The sequence below is a fragment of the Mus musculus genome, chromosome 16, assembly GCF_000001635.26.
Source record: "Mus musculus strain C57BL/6J chromosome 16, GRCm38.p6 C57BL/6J".
Lineage (NCBI taxonomy): Eukaryota > Metazoa > Chordata > Mammalia > Rodentia > Muridae > Mus > Mus musculus.
This window is the reverse complement of record NC_000082.6, coordinates 4,486,662-4,506,989: the sequence shown is the minus strand read 5'-3', so window position 1 is coordinate 4,506,989 and position 20,328 is coordinate 4,486,662. Positions and strand designations below refer to the sequence as shown.

The 20,328-nt window shown below is 47.7% G+C and overlaps 1 protein-coding gene across 6 annotated transcripts in view; it reads left to right on the top strand.

The window, feature by feature from the left end:
• Srl (sarcalumenin) overlaps positions 1 to 20,328 on the top strand; it is a 64,930-nt gene that overhangs the window by 34,919 nt on the left and 9,683 nt on the right. For 2 of the 6 annotated variants that reach the window (XM_017316846.2, NM_001361474.2), the window contains exons 2-4: positions 13,110 to 13,211; positions 14,601 to 14,696; positions 19,381 to 19,497. In XM_017316846.2, coding sequence (XP_017172335.1) covers positions 13,175 to 13,211; positions 14,601 to 14,696; positions 19,381 to 19,497 — 250 coding nt within the window. In that variant the 5' untranslated portion in view covers positions 13,110 to 13,174. Of the gene's footprint in view, positions 1 to 9,274; positions 10,586 to 13,109; positions 13,212 to 14,600; positions 14,697 to 19,380; positions 19,498 to 20,328 lie in introns of all 6 variants that reach the window. The other 4 variants (XM_017316847.2, NM_001347162.2, XM_030248915.1 and 1 more) reach the window with 3 other exon arrangements.

The window sequence follows — 20,328 nt, the reverse complement described above, 5'->3', positions numbered from 1 at the left end:
GCAGGGCCCCTCTGGTGCCTTGATTCAGACTCTGACTTTTGGAACTGTTAGAGAATGAATTTTTATTCCTTTGCTTTCTTTTTTTTTAAAAGATGTATTTTTATTCATGTGTGTGTGTGTGTGTGTGTGTGTTATTGTATTCTACATCTAGGTGGGTATCTAAAGAGAGAGAAGGGGATGTAAGATCCCCTAGAACTGTAGCAGGCAGTTGTAAGCTGCTCAGTACTGGTGCTGGGAACTCAACTCAGGCTCTCTCTGGAATAGCAGCAAGCACTCTTAACCACGCAGCCATCTCTGGAGTTCTCTTCTTCCTCTCTCTGTCCTGGAGAGTGTCTCATGTTGCCCTTACAGATCTGGAACTCACTATATAGCTAAAGATGACCTTGAACATTTGACCCTCCTGCCTCTGCCTTGAGCATTGGGATTACAGAGGTGCCACTACCCCTGATTTTATGTAGCACTGTGGATTAAGTCTAGAACTTCATGCATCCTAGGCAAGCACAAGGCCCTGAGATATGTCACTGCCGCCTGAATTTCTGCCTTTTGAAGCTGCTAAATTTGTGGTACTTTGTTTTGGTGACCTTTGGAGCTACTGCAGGATTGTGTTCAGCTTTGGTGCAGGGATTTGGCTGATGTCCAGGATGGACTGAGAGGACCCTAATAGCAGGTTTAGCTATAACCTGTTGTTTTAGCCTGTTTAGCCCCTCAAATCCAGCTTTGCGGCCTTCAGGATTGACTGGGGAGGGTCGAACTAGATCAGAAAGTGTAGAGTATGCACTCACTGTAGCCCTGCCCTTGGCTTTGACCTTTCTCCCCTAGAGTGATCCCCTTAGGAACTAAGGAATATATGGCCATCTGTGGCTCTGTTTGGCCAAAAACAAGGTATGTAACAGATTACTCCCTGGTGACAAGAACCTCCTCTAGTTTCAGTATTTGAGTAGGTGAGGTGGGGGTGCCTGGAGCTCAGGTTCTTAGTGACACTTAAAGCCACCAGAGAAGGAGGCTGTTTTCAGACGGATCTGCCTGTAAAGACTCCTTCCTGAGGGCTAGACGTCCAGAGAGGGAGTGTTCAGAAAGCTGTCCTGAGGGTCATTTTCCAAGGGGATCTTCTATGTGGCTGAGGTGCTGGATCTTGGCCACTTGGGAAAAATCTCAGATTTCTGGAGTGGTTCATTTTAGGTGGCCTGAGTATGTTAGACATGCTTGTCTGTGGCATACCAGGCTCAGAGGAAGAATTCATGGCAATGGTTGGATCTGCTCTAGAGCAGCAGTTCTTTTTTAAATTTATTTTTAATTAATTAATTAATTAATTAATTAATTAATTTGGGTTTTTTTTTTCCAAGACAGGGTTTCTCTGAATAGCCTTGGCTGTCCTGGAACTCACTCTGTAGATCAGGCTGACCCCGAACTCAGAAATCCACCTGCTTCTGCCTCCCAAGTGTTGGGATTAAAGGCGTGCGCCACCACCGCCCAGATAGAGCAGCAGTTCTTTTTATTTTTTTTTAAAGATTTATTTATTTATTATATGTAAGTATACTGTAGTTGTCTTCAGACACACCAGAAGAGGGTGTCAGATCTCGTTATGGATGGTTGTGAGCCACCATGTGGTTGCTGGGATTTGAACTCCAGATTTTTGGAAGAGCAGTCAGTGCTCTTAACCGCTGAGCCATCTCATCAGCCCCCTAGAGCAGCAGTTCTTAACCTGCAGCTTGAGACCCTTTGGGAGGTTGAAGGACCCTTTCACAAGGGTCACCTAAGAGTATAAGAAAACTCAGATACTTACAGTATGATTCACTACTAGCCAAATTATAGTCATAAAGTAACAACAAAAATAATTTTGTGGTTTGGGTCAGCATGGCATGAGGAGCTGTACTAAAGGATCTCAGCATTGGGAGAGCTGAGAAGCACTGGTCTAGAGGTTCCGAGAGTTGGTTCTCTCCAGGCAGTTCTTTTACTCCAGTTACCAGACTCTTGTGATGATGACGAGTGAGACATCAGATCTCATTAGTGACTACAAATTCCACCTTAGCTCTTTGTGCCTGGTGGCTGGAGAGAAGGAGCTCTGAGTAGAAAGGCCTTCTCTAGTCTCTTGACTGAATTCCCAGACCAAGGGGGTCCAAAGGATCAAGGTGAGGGGCAAGCCTTGCACCTCTTGTCCAAAGCTGACTCTGCTGTAGCCATTCAGTGTGTTTGGGTTTGACCAGGTGTCATTGCTCTTCCAGGAGATAATGACTGCCACAGCTAACATTCGTTTGATGTTCTTAAACATCATTACAGTGCTCCAAAGGGATCACCAAAGCAGGGTATTATGCTCTGCATTCTGTTAGTATGTCAAGGGACAGCCCGAGGTCATGTAGATGGTGAAACAGTGAAGTCCAGCGCCCAGGACTCTGGATTCCCAACTGCACTGAGAGATTGGTCTTTTCATGTTCAGCCTGTGAAGTGTGGCAAGGCAACACTAGGATTCAGGCCCAGATCAGGAAGGTGTTAGATCTACGTTCCAAGCTGGAGAACCAACCAGACTTCCTTTAGCCTCCTTAGATTAGGAAAGAGACGGGTCTGGTCTCACTGCCTCCTTCACTGCGAAGCCCCAGTGCCTCTGGAGGGAACGGACTCCCTTGGCTCCCACTTGGTCTTTCCTCCTAGCACTCAAGAATTAAATCCTCAGCCAGGCAGTGGTGGCACACGCCTTTAATCCCAGCACTTGGGAGGCAGAGGCAGGTGGATTTCTGAGTTCGAGGCCAGCCTGGTCTACAAAGTGAGTTCCGGGACAGCCAGGGCTATACAGAGAAACCCTGTCTCGAAAAAAAAAAAAAAGAATTAAATCCTCAATTCTATCAGGATCTTTCCATGTAGACCCCAGGGAGGTGCAATTTCTTCAGACTGGAAGGTGGGGAGACAGGGGAACCAGACTCTAGGCCCAGGCTTCCTCAGACTCCACCCTGCATCCGTTCTTCCTTCCTTGTCCTGGACTACTGGCTTAGTACTTCCAAAGTGAGGACATTATTCCCCACCGACTCTCGTGAGGATATTTATGCTGATCTCAGGAAAAGCAGCTTTCAATAAAGCATCTCTTCTATCAGTTCACTCTAGGCAGCAGGACTTAATCTCTTTTTGTTTATTTATTACAGGGTCTTATGTAGACCAGGCTGGCCTCAAACTCCAAGACCTTGAACTTTTGATCCTCTTGTTTCCACTTCCCAAGTACCTGAATGATAGGCATGTGCCACCACATTTGGTCTATGCAGTCCTGGGGATTGAACCTAGGGCTTTGTGTGTGCTGGGCCAGCACTCTACCATCTGAGCCACACTCCCAGCTAAGGACTGATGATGTCTTCCCCTAGAGATACTCATCTTTCAAAATGAGTGCGCAAGTCAGGTGTGGTAACACATCCTCTTAATACCATCACTTAGGCTAAAGCACAAAGACTGCTGTGGTTTGAGGCCAGGCTGAGTTAAATATAGTACCAAGCCACCCAGAACTATATAGCACAACCTTGGCTTAAAAAATCAATTAGCTGGGCAGTGCTGACAATGCCTTTGATCCCAGTACCTGGGAGGTACAGGAAGATCTCTGTGAGTTCCAGGACATCCAGGGTGATATAGATAAAGAAACCCTGTTACAAAAGACAACAAACAAAAAACCTCACAAAAACTCAAAAACCAATTGTCTGGGCCTGGTGATGTATGCCTGTGATCTTAGCACTTGGGAGATAGAGGCTTAGGATTCGGAGCTTAAGACCAGCCCTGGCCACATAATGAGTTTGAAGGCCACACCACACTATCTGAGAGCTTATTTCAAAGACAAATAAACAAAAATAAGAAACCCAACTAGCCAACTAATCACCCACAAACGAAAAATAAACAAACATCATTTACATTATGAATCCCCCTGGCATCTACCACAAGCCCTACATATCTGCCAATGGTTAGAGGATTTATAGCAATTTCTCTGTATATCTCTCAAACCAGATATTCATAGGAACTAGGTATGAGGTGGAAAACAAAATTATTATGTCAGTTCTGTGTACTTTATAGGTAAAAAGCAAGTGTGTTGAAGTCTTTGATCTTTTTCAAAGGGAGAAGATGTAGGTGGGCTAAGAATTCCTTGTTCTGAGGCAGAGGTGGTGGATCTCTGAGTTTGAACCAGTCTGGTCTACAAAATGAGTTCCAGAACAGCCACAACTACACAGAAAAAGCCTGTCTCAAAAAGTAAAAATTAAAAAAAAAGGGGGGGGGGAGGAAGAGAGGGAGAGGAGGAGGAGGAAGAGGAGGAAGTAGAATGAGCAGCAGCAGCAGCAGCAGCAGAAGTTTTAAGCCAAACATAGCTCTGTCATTGGCTAAGTGGAGGTAGGAGTGAAGATTTGGCTTGGACAGGGACAATTTAGACACTGCAGGGAGCTGGGTTCTAGAAGCCAATGACTCCTGTGGCCTCAAGGCAGGTGCTTTTTAGAGTTTTGCTTAGTGAAGTTAGATAAGTAGTTGGTCACTCAGATGATTCTCTGTAATAGCTGCCTTTGCTGCTGTGTCCCGTTCCTTCACCAAATCATTGAGGGACCAGAGTACTGCCTGGGATGAGCCATATTGGTGGGATTAGCCTTGACTTTAGAGACTTGGCCAGGAAGCCAAAGAAAACCACCACTGCCTCTTCTACTAGACCTCGTCTCCTTTGTCTGGAGGAAGGGTTAAAGGCCAAAGGATGGCTAGAGACTGGTTCTGGGTCCTGGGAGGATGTGGACAACCTTCCTCTGGCAGAAACTTCTCTGTTGAAACCCTAAATGGCATCAGCTGGCAGCCACATTGTTTGATAAAGTCTTTACCTGGAATGGTGAACAGTCACTCTGTAGAATAATGTAGAATAAATAAACAAATAAGTAAAATGAATACATTGATGAAGGCAGGAGAAGAGGCTGCTGGTCTGTGTCTGTCCAGCCCAGCAGTGTCCAGAGACAAGATGTGGAAGACGGGTCAGTGGAAGGCAGAGGGTGTGAGACAGAAGATAGAAAGAAAGAGGACAGCATCAGCATCGTGGGTTCTAATGTTTCCCTGGTCACTTTGGATTTACAACCCATGAGAAGCTGACATGTGAGCCAAGGACAGCTGGTGGGACTTGGAACTCCTGTATGCTCCAAGGCCAGCACGTCCTGATAAAGTGTAGAACCAGGAAAGACTTTTCCCTTGGCATCTTTATTACTATTGATGGCTCATTTGCATATGTGTATATGAGTCATGGTCAAAAGGAGGATTTAACATTGAGGGTCTCAGGCCTTGGTGTTATGTAGAATTGTCTTATAAAACACAGCTATCTATGGGCCCAACCCTAGAGCCTGGATTCAGTGCTTGAAAAGCTTTGCAGGTGTGGTCACAGCATTCTCAGGAAGAAGGCTGCATGGGTGGCTTATGAAACAGATATCTTATATTTCCTGTGTCTGCCTCCTCCTTTCAAGAGAGATTGATAAACCTTGCCTTTTCTACCTGAGAGGGCTGTGAGGACCCCCAGCTCTCTCAGAACCATGAGGGCCAGACAGGATCTCTCTCAGAACTTTGCACCCATGGATCAGACAAGTGAAGGACTGCTACCCAGAACAGAAAGGAAGAGCTCTGATTGCTGCTCTTCTTCTTTCCTCCCCAGTCTATAAACATTTGAGGGAGGCAAGGAACATGAAGGAGGCCTCATCTCTAGGCTATTTCATCTCCTTCTACTCTTAGCTACTTCCTGGAACCCAAGCAGGTAAACCTCGGAGATTCAGTGGGAACACTAGACTGAAGGCCACAGACCAGGGCTCTGTCCCGGCCTGACCTTGTCCTCTGGCCAGCCCTTAAGTCCCTCCCTTTCCAGTTGGGTTCATAAGGCCCTTGGAAACTCAACAGTTCTTCAAGTCCACAGAAGGCGCTGTGGGACAAAGGAGGGGTAGAGGAAGTAAAGTGAGGGTGCCTCTGGGGGGGGGGGGAAGAGAAGCCCAGCAGTATGTGGGAGCAACTGATGGCGTGAGGGTTGGTAAAGCAGCAAAAAGCTTAGATTCCTCAAGAGGGTTGATTGGGGGGGCGGTGCCCAGAAAGAGGTAGTAATGCTTATGCCAGGCTGTGCCTGAGTGTGAGTGAGCTGGGGCCCAGCACATCAGGTGCTTAGTCCTCCCATGGGCCTCTGGGGGATGAGCTGGAGGCTATTCATGTGCCTTGACGTCAGTGCTCAGGCCTGGCAGAGCTGAGGTGGCTGTGCTGGCAGGGGTTCATACAGTGTGAGACTTCACATCCTAGAGGGAATCACACGCTTTCCACTCAGCCCACCTGGGGTCCTCTGTGTCCCCTCATCCCTCTCCCCTTGGGCACCAACAGGGACTCTGGCAAGAAGCCAGGGAGGGAGAAAAGGAAGGACACCGGCCTTGGGTCTCAAGGAACTGAGCACCAGATGTGCTCCCCCAACAGACTCGGGTCCAGTGCTTCCTGAGTGTGAGACGCGGGAGCCCCAACAGGACAGCTGGCTTCATTGAAAGTCTTTCTGCCAGAGCAGTTAGTTTTAGCCTGAGAAGGAAGGTCATGGGGGCATCAGCCTCTCATTCCAAACTGTTTAGCAGACATTCAGGAGCAGGTTGGCTCTAAGGTAAAAACCAAATATGGGAGATATCAAGGTATCTAAAAGTGGAAACACAGCAGTCTGAAGGCCTCAGGTAACTCCACAACATCTGGCTTCTCATGCTCTTTTGGATGATGCCACTCTCACTGGAGTCAGAGTTTCTCTGAAATATAAGAAGAAGCCAGTCCTAGAATCTATTTACCTCGGTGTCATCACTATAGCCACCACCACCACCACCACCACTGTCACCGTCATCACCTTCTTCATCATCATAGAGCAACAGGAGCCTGTGGAAAGGGTTAGACTCATCAGAGAGACAACTAGTAACTACCGCTGTTCCAAGGAAAGATGCCAGGTTTCAGAGGCCTACCCCAAGTTGGGAGCTCCTAGTGGGGATCCGCTCAATATAGAGGGGCTGGGAGCAGAAGCCTTGGGGTCAAAATTATTTTTCTTTGAGCTGCGGTGGTTTGTAATTTTGTGTGCTGGCATTACTGAAGATATTTTTTGTTGTTGCTGGGGCTGCACCCTGGATAATTTACATGTGAAGGAGAGGAACCAAGAGTGAAGAACAAGGTGGTTCCATGTGTTGAGAACCATAGGGAATGGAGAGGAAGTGGTGGAGACCAGGGCCTCCTGATCCAGAGTTATCTGTACGGATCCTTGTGTCCTGGCTGGCGCCTGAGAACTCTGTCTCCAGAGAACTCTGAGGCAATGCTGAGGAAGAAGCTGGTTTCTGGGCCACAATTTGAGTAGTGATAACCCTGCTCAGAGGTCAGGCAATGTCCTTTCCAAAGGCCCTCAGTCTGTTACTAGCTATGTGACACTGGTAGGGCCCAGCATATAAGTCTTCTCACCTATGAAAGAGACATAAGTAATTGTTTTTCAGAAGCAAGTAACTCTAAGTCTTAAGCGAGACTGACATGTTTCCTATTGCCTGGCATGGTAAATAATTATGTGACTGTTTCTCAGCTATATTTATACATCTTGTTGCCCAGAGGATTGTCAGTTTCCTTAGGTTAAACCAAATTCCTGCCCAGATTCTTCTCAGGGACTAGGGAGTTAGAAATGCAGGAGAAGGAATTGGGGCAAGTAATATTTAGCTCCCCCTGCTGTGACCAAGGGACCAGGAATTCTTACTGGTACCTACATGTAAATGCAGACTCCTAGAACTTTCTGTAGGGCATCCAAGGGTCATACGCACTGGAAACACACAATTAAAACATTGATTCTGCTACCCACGAGCGAGGTATATAATCCTGGAAAGGGGATAAGTGCAGTCAGGGGCTGGGATTGCCATCAGAAGGTTCCTGTGCCCCCTGAATACATCATGGACCAGGAGTTGGCAGCGCTGTGTTCTAATCACATGGTGGCCATGTGTCTGTGGCAAAGCAAAGACCATCACCAATTTAGGTCTAGAATCTTCCAGACAAGATGAGCGAGCTCAGAAATACTGGTGTGCTTGGGGTAAAGTTTTATACATTTGTATATAGGGCTCCTCTTTAGGAGCTTCTGGTCCTTCAGGAGCTGGCACAGTTGACTAGTCATGGGAACTAGTGAGAAAACGCTCATTCCCGAAGGCTGGAGACTGCCCCTGCCTCTGAGAACTGGTAAGGGCTCAGGTACCTGGAGATGAAGGCTGTTTACTTCAATGAAGGAGGCGATGCAAGCACTAGTCTTTGTCTAAGAGAGGGTGTCCTTTTCCAGCACAGGGGTGGAGAAGTCTTAGTCACACTGAAGTGGGGAGTCTATATCCCACCCCTTCCCATGGGGTTGCAGTTTCTCCCACAGGCCTCCTCTTTAGGCACATCCCAGTTTGGGAGAGAAGATCAGAAGGGCTAGGCCCAAACTTTGCTTCACATCCCTTTCCAAAAACACCCAACTTGACCCTTGGTGGCAGTGTCTGGCATAGACTGGGCCCCTGTTTGCTCTGTTGTCCCTGTGCCCTCTGCTCTGTGGGTACAGTTGCAGGACCTTAGAAGGGGATCCCCTTCAGAAGGGGTTGGCTGAGGCCACTGGGAAGCCCAGGCCCTGCCCATTTTGGATGTCTCCTCCTCAGGCCCTGTTTCCTCTTAATCTGAGGTAGGGAGGCCAGCAAATGCCTGCCCTTAAGGGGACAGGGTTAGATGTGTGACTTAATAAAGCCGAGAGCCATGAGTAATCCCCTGAGTACTTTGCCGTGTAACCCAAGATTATCTGGCCTACAAACACCTGTTTTCACTCCTTTGCTGATAGTAGTATAAAAAGCATGCTGGTTAATGACTCTAGGAACCGACAAGGAAAGGAATGCACTCGCCTTTGTCCTATCTTGGAATATCTCCTCAGGAGCCAGGTGGCACGTGCCATGCCCGCTCCAAGGTTAAGGAAGGACTGGAAGGGCTCACCCAAGTTTCTATCCATATATGGTCATTAGGACCCAGGGGAAGACTTGAAGGTCAGGGTCAAGCTTTGGCAGCTCTTGGGTTACTACAGCAACTAACACCTTCAGTGGTGGACAGCAGGTCAATCAGTTAACTCCCTACTCTGCAGATCCTACAGGCTTGGAGGGAGGCAGGTGACCCGGAGGACCCCAGCTGGGAGGCATAGCCCTGGATAGCAGGCACAGGCGGAGCTTCCTGCAGTGGAAGCTAGACTGATAGAGACTCTTGAGAAGCAGGGCAGTGCCGACCCTGTGAACTGACCAATCATGTTCTAATCATTTAGAACTGCAAGTCTCTGCTTCGGGTGGCACGGAAGATGTTGGCAATTTGTTGGAGAATCATTTCTCTGCTGGAGACGCGAGTCTAGAGGAGAAGGAAAGGGCGCTTTATGCAGATGCGGCCCCTGGAGACAAGAACCTACTCCTTCACTACCCAGACGGCAGGGAGGCTGAGAGCTTGGAGCAGACTCCTGCAGGGGCCCCTTCCACTGCCAACGGCCAGGGCTCCGAAACCGAAGCTAGCCTGTCCAATACCTCAGCTGCAGAGTCAGCTCCGCCTGGGGATGTTGAAGGGCCTGGGGAGGAAGAGGAGGGCCCACATGCAGCAGGCACCCTTCCTCCAGGAGGGATTGAAGGGCCAGAAGAAGAGAGGCCACAGTTCAGTTCTGGGAAGGAGCCAGGGCAGGAGGAGGCTGGGGTGGGGGTTCCCACAGAGGGGGCTGCCAGTATGGAGGCAGAAGTGCAAGAGGGAAGTAGTGGGGTCCCTGAGGAATTACAGGGACTCTTAGGAGATGGGCCTATGAATGAAGCAGCAGGGACAGCAGAGTCTGTAGTCACCCAGTCCTCTCCTCCCATAGAGGGTAAAGAGGCAGAAGGTGAGGGCAACACAGGTTCTGATCACCAATCCACAGAGCTAGATGGAACCCAGGATGCCATACCTGCCGGAGATGAATCGGAAGCCAGGGAGGGAGCAGAGGACAAGCCCCAGGACTACTCCCTGCAGTCAGAGGACACAGCCACTCCCGGGCCTGATCACCAGCCCACAGACCTACATGCAGCCTCTGACACGGCATCTTCTGGAGTAGAGGCAGAAGAAGGTGCAGAGGAATCAAAGGCTGAGGTGGACACAGAATCTGGGGAGAAGGTTGAGGACCAGGGGGAGCCTAGACCTAGCCTGGATGCTGGTTCAGCTATAGAGGCCAATAAACAGTCTGAGTACACCCAGGCAAGGGAGACAGAGAACGACTCTCCTGAGGGCCAGGTGTCAGGGATGTCGGAGGAGGGCCTGGCTGAGGCCTCTTCTGAAGAAGAGGGTGGTGAAGAAGATGGAAGTGAGAATGGGGAAGTTCCATTTAAAGAAGAGTCTGGAGAAGACAGTGGTGATGGAGCTAGCTCAGAAGAAGAGGGGAGTACCCCTGGGGAGGCTGGAGAGCCCCAGAAAACACCAGGAGCCACAGGACATGAGGAGGAAGGTCCCCAGCTTGATGTGGAAGATTTGAACACAGGGTTCGAAGGCAGCAAGACCCAGGACATAGAAGCAGAGGCATCCGAAGAGAGACAACAGGAGAGAGGGAATCCCGTAATTGCTCAATGGGGTAGGAATTAATTCCTCAGGGCAAAGCATCTCCAGCCCATACATTCTTTATGTAAATCCTGTACATTGTGGGACAAACAGGGTGGGTGGGAGAACCCCTGCTTAGTTCTGGCTCTTAGATCAGTCCAGATGGTCCACTGAGACAATTCCTTAGCTGCTTACCTTCAGTTTAAATGGGTCTAGCAAGAGGCTCCAGAAAGACCTTGAGTTAGGGTCAAGGATACTCTTCTTTAGGCCTGCTGGGTGTGGATCAGTCTTAAGGACAAGGGATTGAGAGTAGGTTTATGGTCCTGAGATTGGCTGCTGGAGGGAAGTGTAGGGAGTGGGAGGGCAGCTTAGGAACCGTAGGCACTCCTCTTGTGTGCCAGAAGCTAAGTCTGCTCTTGAAGACTTCCTACATGAAGTGTCAAAGTCAGGACTCAAGCGGCCAGGATCGTGATGTGAGAACTCGGGCTGACTGCAACCTCCAACGGCTCTCAGATGCTCCTTTAGAGCATCCCTCTGAGGACAGGAAGGACAGGGGCTGAGCCACTGGTCAGCATCTGGCGTGATGTGCTTAGGACCTGCAGAGCTCATGTGATATGTGTGTGGATAGAAGAAACTGGCATTCAGGACAGAGACTGGGTCGTTCGTTCACTTTTCCAGATGGATTCCTTACAGATTTCCTTAAAGCCACTCCCTCTCCCTTGAGATAGGAGCTTGTATATTTCAGGGTGGGCTTGAACTCATTATTATAACTGTCAAGGTGGCCTTGAGCTCCTGATCTTCCAGCCTAAGCCTCTAGAATGCTGTGAGATTATAGGCATGTGGTACCACATGCCTGGCTTCTTACAGATCTTAATGTTCATGTACTCTTTATACACTTATTCTTTCTACAAGGAGGTAGAACAGCAAGCAGTAAGCTTTCCTTATCATATCTGGATCTGTGAGCAGGGGTTGCCTAAACACTGCACATGCAGACACACTGGTCTCCCTCTATCCACAAGCCTGTTACACTCTACTAATCTTAGATCCCTGAAAAGGCAGCTTTGCTAGAAACAGGTGACCTCAGAAGCCAGGGAACATGAACGACACCCTTCCCAGGATTCATCAGTTATGGGCATCTCTCGTTTGCTTGGTCAGTGGGACCTGTTGGTGACTGTCAGCACATACACATACACCCTGCCCGCAAGGGTTCCTCCCACCCATTTCCAGTCAGTGTTATCCTGGTAAGGTGTTCATCCAGCCGGTCTTGTGTGTGAGCAGAACTCCCAATAACTCTCTTTGCTCTGGAATAAAGTGCAAATCCCAGTGCTGGTCTTTAGAGATGTCTGTCAGCTCCTGGAGCACCTAGCCCTCTCCTTATCAGGCAACCTATGTGGCTCATCATGGAAAACTACTTTCTTTTCTTTACTAACTCTAGCTCAACAGCAGATGTCAGAGAAGTGTTCTCTGCCTTTCCTGATAAAACTGCAAATACTCTTCCTAGACCCTCAAAACTACTATAGCTTCCTTACCACTCAAAATGACCACATATTTTAAAGACAGTTCATCAGCTCATTCCCATTAGACGGGAGAACGATTCCCTAAGGTCATGGGCTGTGCCTGTATAGGCATTACTGCATTGCCAGCATGACATTTGGGACTTGGCATGTGACAGGTGTCTGATTTGTTTTCTTTTTTGAAACAATGTCTTTCTATCCATCTTGGGTCAGCCCAGACCTTAAAATTCACTTCTCTTGCATCTCATAGGCGTGTGACATCACTTTCTGTGCTTAATGCAGTTAAAAAAAATCAATATAGTAAGTGGGGTTGGGTGATAGTTCAGCTGTCCTGGTTTGTTTTCTGTTGTGATAGAACACCAAAAGCAACTGGAGGAGAAAGAGAGTTGCTTGGCTTACAGGTTACAGTCCATCTACTTGAGGGAAGCTGAGGCAGGAACTGCCCAGGCCCACCTGCCTAGGAATGACACCACCCTCAGTGGGCAGTGCCCCTATATTAATTAAGGGAATGAGGCTCAGGTGACACTGATACATGAAGCTGACACTAAAACAAACCATCACAGACAGTAAAATGTTCACTTCACAACTGTGAGGACCCGAGTTTGATCTCCAGTACCCACAGAAAAAGCCGAGTATGATGTTGTGCATTTGTGATCCCAACACTGGTGAGGAGAGACTCACAATTTATTTTAATTAAATAATTTAATTAATAAATTCTTTTAATTTATTCTATTTAAGCCTAATTGTCGAGTCCTAGGTGCCAGTGACAGACTTTGTCAAAAGTAAAAGGCAGATAAGTACACAAGGTGGATAGATCTGGAAGAATGACACCACAGGTTGACCTCTGACCTCCGCACATACACTAGCATGGATACAAACACACAGATCACGGGTCTTAAAAGTTATGTCTACCTTTAAAGTTCATTCCAGTTTGGCAACTTTGTTCTGCATCTCCTTGAGGCCCAGCCCTACCCCGTCCCTGTGAGGCTCGCAGCACTACTGGCTTAGTTGTGCTGACTGCACATTGTCTGCTTCTCTTCCCAGAAGAGGTGGAGGATGCGAGTGAAGAGGCTCCCCTGAGGGACCGCTCCCACATTGACAAAACCCTGATGCTGAATGAGGACAAGCCAGCTGACGATTACTCAGGTAACTGGGGAAGGGAGATGGGCTGGGATCCAGGGCACCAGAGCCCTGTACTCCTGAGGCCAGGGGAACCACAAAGAAGAGAATCTGGAGGTAAGGGGCTCAGGCTGGGAGAGGAAGAAGATAACCATGCTGAGGGCACAGTATCGGAGCAGAGGTGAACTTCAGAACCATCACCTGTAGGATGCACCCCACCACCCACCACTGCCTTTTGGCGGGGAGGATGGTTAATAAGAATCCATCCTAACTGCTTTGGATTTTAGTTTACAAAGCTCTTTTGTGTCTCCTATTCTGTTTTGCCCCTATGATGAACCAAGGATTTCTGTGGGGGCTTGTTATCCTTTCTTAACTGATTAACTAGCCAAGCTCAGATTAATATGGCAAATTGCTCTTGGCACACAGCCAGAGAATAGCAGTGCAACAACTGGAAGTGCACTGACCTGATTACCCCTCCTCCACTGTCCTCGTGTAAGGAGGACAAACCAAAGCTCTCAGTTGCACCCTGGGTTTCTGCTCCCCCAGAACATGAGGCATGTCTGAATTCTCCCAGGATCACTGTGCCATGGACCTGCTGGGCACCTGGCCTCCTTACCTTCTACATGTTGGCAGCATAAACAGAGGCAAAGACAAGATTCTCATCTCCCAAGGAGAGAGCTTTCAGTCAGGCTGAAGGCAGCCTCGTTTTTCTGGATACAGCATTGAAGTGAGGAAGTTATAAGGCTCTAATTTAATTTTTCCTGAGACCTGTCTCAGGTTGTCCTCAAACTCCCTAAGTAGCAGGGAATAAATAACCTTGACCTCCTAACCCCCCTAGTGGAGATTATAGGTGTGAAGCACAATACCTGTATTGTTGTTATGGTGCTAGGCATTGAACCCAGGGCTTTGTGCTTGTACATGCTAGGTAGGTACTTTACCTAGTGAGCCATACCCCTGCCTAATAATAATAATAATAATAATAATAATAATAATAATAATAATAAACAATTATTAATGGTTATTATTATTATCACCATTATTATTATTGACAGTGTCCCACTATGTAGCCTGACTGGCCTGGAACTTGCTATGTAGACCACAGTACCCCTGGAGTCACAGAAACCCAGTTATTCTGTCTCTTGAGTACTAGGATTGAAAGTGCATGACACAGTGCCTGGGCAAGAATTAATTTAAAAGTATCTCAGGAGGCTTTTCAGATTGGGTAGGAAAACGCTTTTGAGTTGAGGATTTCTAAGGGTGGGCTGTAGTCCAGCTGCTTCCCAAACACAATCACTCCACAGTCTTGGCTGCCAGTGGCTCTTCTCACCAGGGAGGGGTAGACTCTCCCTGTGTATGGGCAGAGGAGCAGCCTGGGATAGCCCTGTCTGAAGCTTACTCCTTGCCCCTCTCCCCCAGCGGTGCTGCAGCGACTTCGGAAGATCTATCATACGTCCATCAAGCCCCTGGAGCAGTCTTACAAGTACAATGAGCTTCGGCAGCATGAGATCACAGGTACAGCATCATGGCCCCACTCACGCCACCCTGTGTGCCTGGCCTCTAGGAGCTGGGCTTTCCTGAGGGGTGGAGGACTGGGACTCAGGTCCGGGAAGTGGCCTCTCCTACCGGAGCGAGTGCTCAGTACTGTAGGAGTTTGTCAGAGTGATTTCATTGCTAAGCACTTTGTCTCAGCAGTAGGCATTTTGATTTCCAGGGTAGTAAGGCAGTGTGGTCCCTCCTGAGCTCAAGCATCTCAGGTCCCTTTTACATTGGCTTCCAAATGACCTAGAGTCTTCCTTGCCTCCTTATTGTTCCTCCTGGAAGGCCTCCTGTGGCCCTGGCTGATAATGACAACGACCACGATGATGGTGGTGGTGATGATGACGACGACGATGAAGATGATGATAATTTTTGAGGCAGAGTGTCACCATGTAGCTCAGGCTGGCCTTGAATTTCCTAAACCTTAGAACCTCCTGCCTTGGCTTCTGAGAGCTGGGTTTACTGGTGTGTGCTACTGCACCCAGACAAGGTCTGGATTCTTTTAAAGCTTGGTTTTAAAATAGTAAAGTAAAACATACTTGTTGCCAGATGGTGGTGGTGGCGGCGGCGCACGCCTTTAATCCCAGCACTTGGGAGGAAGAGACAGGCGGATTTCTGAGTTTGAGGCCAGCCTGGTCTACACAGTGAGTTCTAGGACAGTCAGGGCTATACAGAGAAACCCTGTCTCGAAAAAAAACCAAAACCAAAAACAAAAAACAAAAAACATACTTGTTTCAACTGTATTCAAATAATATAAAAATATAAATTGAATAATAAAGCCTGGCATGACGGTGTAGAGCTGTAATCCTAGATTTTGGGAGGCACAGGCAGGAGAGTTGTAACTGTGCGGACAGATTAGGCTACACAGTGAGTTCTGGGCTACTACATGGCAAGGCCCTGTCCCCAAAATACACCATCACACCATGTTGCCCCCTCCCACACACAATTTGTTTCTTAATCTCCAATTTATCCAGTTCCACTCCCAGAGACACCCACAGTTTGTTTGAGGGCTCAAAACTATAGGATGTAATAGATTCTTCTAGACATTTCTTCTATATCTATGAATATAGGAATGTCTCTTTCTTCTTACATACATGGGATCATATTATACCAAGTGTGCATATGTATATGTATGTACATGTGTGTGTATACATATAGATGTATGTGCATGCATGCATGACTCACCATTATTCTTTATTGAAGCTTCTTGCCTGTCTTCTAAGAATACACCACGTTCTATACAACCAGAATCTAATTTCTGAGGCACAATAGGTGCTGTACACTTTCTAAATTTTAAAATATAAAGGCAAATATCTGTGAGTTTGAAGCCAGCCTGCTCTACATAGTGAGACGATGGCAGCCAGAGCTCAAAAAGAAAAAAAAAAAAAACAAATGTTTTGGTTTTGGGGGAGGGGGCAGAAAAGCTAGGTGTGATAGCACACACCTTTAATCCCAGCACTCAGGAGGCAGAGGCAGGTGGATCTCTGTGAGTTCAAGGCCATCCTGGTCCACAGAGTGACTTCCAGGACGGCCAGGGCTACACAGAGAAACCTTATCTTGAAAACGACAACAAACAAACGAGTAGGGCTAGCGAGGGGGCTCAGCAAGTAGAAGCACTTGCATCTAAGCGTGAGTTCAGTTCCTGAACGCCACACGGTGGGAGAGAATCAGGCCCCACAAGGCCCTTCTGGCCTCGATACACACACCAAGCTGTGCACCCCCAATACATACATACATACATACATACATACATACATATGTTCCAAAGCTGGGCATGCTGGCTATGCCTGTAGTCTCAGCACTTGTAAGGCTGAGGCAATAGAATGACTAAGGATTTAGAGCCAGCCTGGGCTACAGAATGAATTTCAGGCCACCATAGGCTTTAGAGTGGGATGCTATCTAAACAAAATGAAATTAAACCATTCCAAACACTAGCATAATTCATATATTTTGTGTACAGATATTTGTAAGACATGTTTTGCTTGCTTGTTTGTCCTTAAAATAGTACAGCAAAGGGGTTGACAAGATGGCATAGTAGGCAAATGTACCTGCAGCCCAGACAGCCTTAATTCAATCCCTGGACCTGTATGGTAAGAAAAGAGAACCAACTCCCGTAATTTATCTTCTGGCATACCCCGGCCCCACAAATACATGTTTAAAAATTATTATAGAACACTAGAATTAAGTATTTTAATCATTGTTAGAAAATTGCCTTGAAATACTCCAATCTGTATTCACAAGAACATACCAGAGAATTCTTGTTCCACCATGGTTTGCCATCTTTAAAAGTGTGACTCATTTTTCAGTGCTGGGGACACAACCCCAGACTTTAGATATGCTAAGCAGGTGCCCTGCCACTGAGCTATATCCACAGCTACTCTAACTCCTGGTTTAAAGCTTTCATAATTGTTATTTTTTTCTTTTCAGTTCTGGGGATGGAACCCAGGGCCCTGAGCATCCTAGGCAAGTGCTCTACTACAGAGCTATAACCCCAGCCCTTGTTTTAATTGTAAATCACATGACAAATCTCTTCCTGTGTTACCTGGCAATTTCCATATTAGCCTAATGCCTATTGAGTAGCTGTGTATCTGAGGGCACATTTGTTCCTACTCTACAGAACAGGAATCTAATGCCAGGCAGTGCTGGTTGCCCTGGCCACTGTCAGGACCCCGGCCCCATTCCTTTCCCCAGGGGATGAATGCCCTGTGCTGTCGGTTCCTATACCATTCTTACAGGCCTAAGAGCCCGCCGCCCGCCGCTCCTGCTTCTTCGAGCGCGTGCAGGCCTGGTGTGAGGTCACAGAACAGTGGCTGGCTTTCTTCTGTCCTCTGTACTTGTCTCCCTACTCTGACACCAAGAGTGGCATGACCCTCCCAGGGAAACTCCAAACTTAAAGCCTCAGTGGCCAAGAGGCTGCCAGCTGCCCCTGGATTGGCTCTCAGCAAAGGCCAATTGGCTCTCTTCTGGCTTCCCTTTCTGGACTTGGCTTCTCTGTCCTAATGTCCTGCCAGCTTCCTGCATGCCCCCTATCCTTCAAGCTTATTGCTGGTCTCCCACATATGCCCACAATGCCCCCTGCTGTGCAGAATTGGAACAGCAACACTCGAAGCTCTGTCTCACATAACCAGCGCTGGCTTTTTGGAAAAATCCATAACTGGCATAACTCTCTTGAGATGCCTAATCGCCGTGTTCCCAGGCTGAGTGCCTCTCATGTGTGCTTACACACAAGAGGGAAGGGCCAGCCCACGACTTGTGCTCACCATACAGAAGCCATCATCTTTTAGGACTTTGCTTTACTCCCAAAGGAACAAAACCAGTATATCCAAAAGCCAGGTGCAGAAGGGATTCATGCTATACAAAAATGAATGTACAACACTGGTATACAACACAGTGTATACACAGTAAGGCAGCTGAAAAATGCCAGAAATTAGCATTAGTGTCCAGGGTAGTGGTACACAAATATAGATAGGCCCAGCTACCCTGGAGGCTGAGGCAAGAGAATCACTTGATTCTTGAGCCCAGGACTTTGAGAACATCCTGGGAAATATAACGTCCTCTCAAAAGAAAATAGAAAAAAAAAAAAAAAACCCACCCCAACTGGCCCAGCATTAGTTACCTAATAGAGAGTGTATTGTGGCCTAGACAGACTGGGGCTTTTTGTACTTCAGACTTTTGAGTCAGGACAGTATACAAAATTATAAGAAATAAATTTAAAAAAAGTTTAAGAAAGAAGACTGTATTTTGAGGTCTGTCTGCAGGCTCAGGAAGACAAAAGTCTGGAGAGCACAGGTGCTCAGTGCAGCTAGTTCAGAAAAGAAGTTAGAGGACCAGAAAGCAGCAATAAGAAACAGCATCTCTGTCTACAGCCTCTACCTGCTTCTTTGCCCAGATTTGGTTTTGTTTTCTATTTTTGCAGTAGTGGGGACTGAACCCAGGGCCTCGCACATACTATGTAAATGCTCTGCTAGTGAGCACCCTCCTAAACCACCATCTTTCTTTTGAAGACACTAGAGAATTCTGCTTCTCTCTCTCATACCCCTCTCCAGTAGCCTTGGCAGGGTGTGATTCCTAGCAGGGTGTCTTAGAGGACCTTGGCCTCAGGGACCAAGAATCTAAGGATTCCCAGTTTTCAGTGTTTGGTTTCAGACCCTGGAAGACTTGTCATGGACTAAGACTAATCTGAGCTTGAGGGGAGGATGTGAAGAGCCCCAGTGAAGAGATAAGGAGAGCTGCAAGCTGCAGATGGGCAGAGCCTGGAGCTCGGATGGCTCAACCTTGTCTATGCTTCTCCCATGTCCTTTCTTACTGTTGATTCAGGTAGCAAACTTCAATCTTCGAAATGCAGAAGTTTTGTCCTTTTTGTGAGACATTCTCTAGATTAAGCCAGGAGACTGTTCCCAGCGTGAGCACCAAGCCTGCAATCCAGCCAACTCCTCCTTCTGGTGCAGGCCAAAGATCTGGAAAAGGTCAAAACAATGGCTCCTGGTGTCTTTGGAGTGAATGCTCTTATAAAGCCCCTGACACAGTTTGATCCACACAGAACCCCACAAGCTCTGGATGACAGTGGGGGGACAGGGGGATGCAGAGTGCTTTGGAGAACAGTGCTGTGCCTGTCAAGTAAGAACTGATGTTAGGTCACGTCTGTTTCTGATTCCTGCAGACGGGGAGATTACTTCCAAGCCAATGGTGCTGTTCCTGGGACCGTGGAGTGTTGGCAAATCCACCATGATAAACTACCTCCTTGGGTTAGAAGATACTCGATACCAACTTTATACAGGTGAACACGGGGGGGGGTATAAATTGTGAAAGCAGATGAGAAATTATTGTATGCCTTTATAATATTAGTGGAGATAACATGTAAGAACCGGAAGCTTTGTCACCCCCATGGCAGCACTAGTCATAAAAGCCCAAAGTAGAAACACCTCAAGGGTCCATGGCTGGATGAAGTAGTCTGAGCACACAATGGAAAGGAGGGGGCTGGCAGTCAGGTCCCCAGGTCCCCATAGAAAAGGCAGGTGTGGCAGCACATGCGTCTGAGATTGCAGAACTTCTATAGGGAGATCGGGGCACCCCTGAAAGCTTAGCGGCAGTGACACTGAGGATACCCACGGTTGTCTGTCCTCCGACTTCCACCCCTGTGCTATGCAACACACACACACACATACACACACACACACACACACACACACACAGAGGAGTGAACCATGCCCGCTGTCACAACACATCAGAAACATCCTTGTCAAGGATAAACCTTGAAAACAATATGCTAAACAAAACAAGCCAAGCAGTAAAGCTGATGTGGTTTGATTCTACTCATATGAGGTGCAAAACTCAGAGACAGAAAGAGAGTAGATGTTGCCAGGGGAGGGGGTGGGGATGGGGGATGTTGCCAGGGGAGGGGGTGGGGATGGGGGATGTTGCCAGGGGAGGGGGTGGGGGGTGCTACTTAGTGGAGACAGTTTCAGTGTGGGAAGATGATAAGGTTCTGGAAATGGAGAGTGAGGATAACTGGCTCGTGATAACGTGAATATACTTAATGCTCTGGACAATCGGTTTAAAGATGATCAAAATGGTAAATGTTATGTTCTGTGTATTTGGCACAATTAAA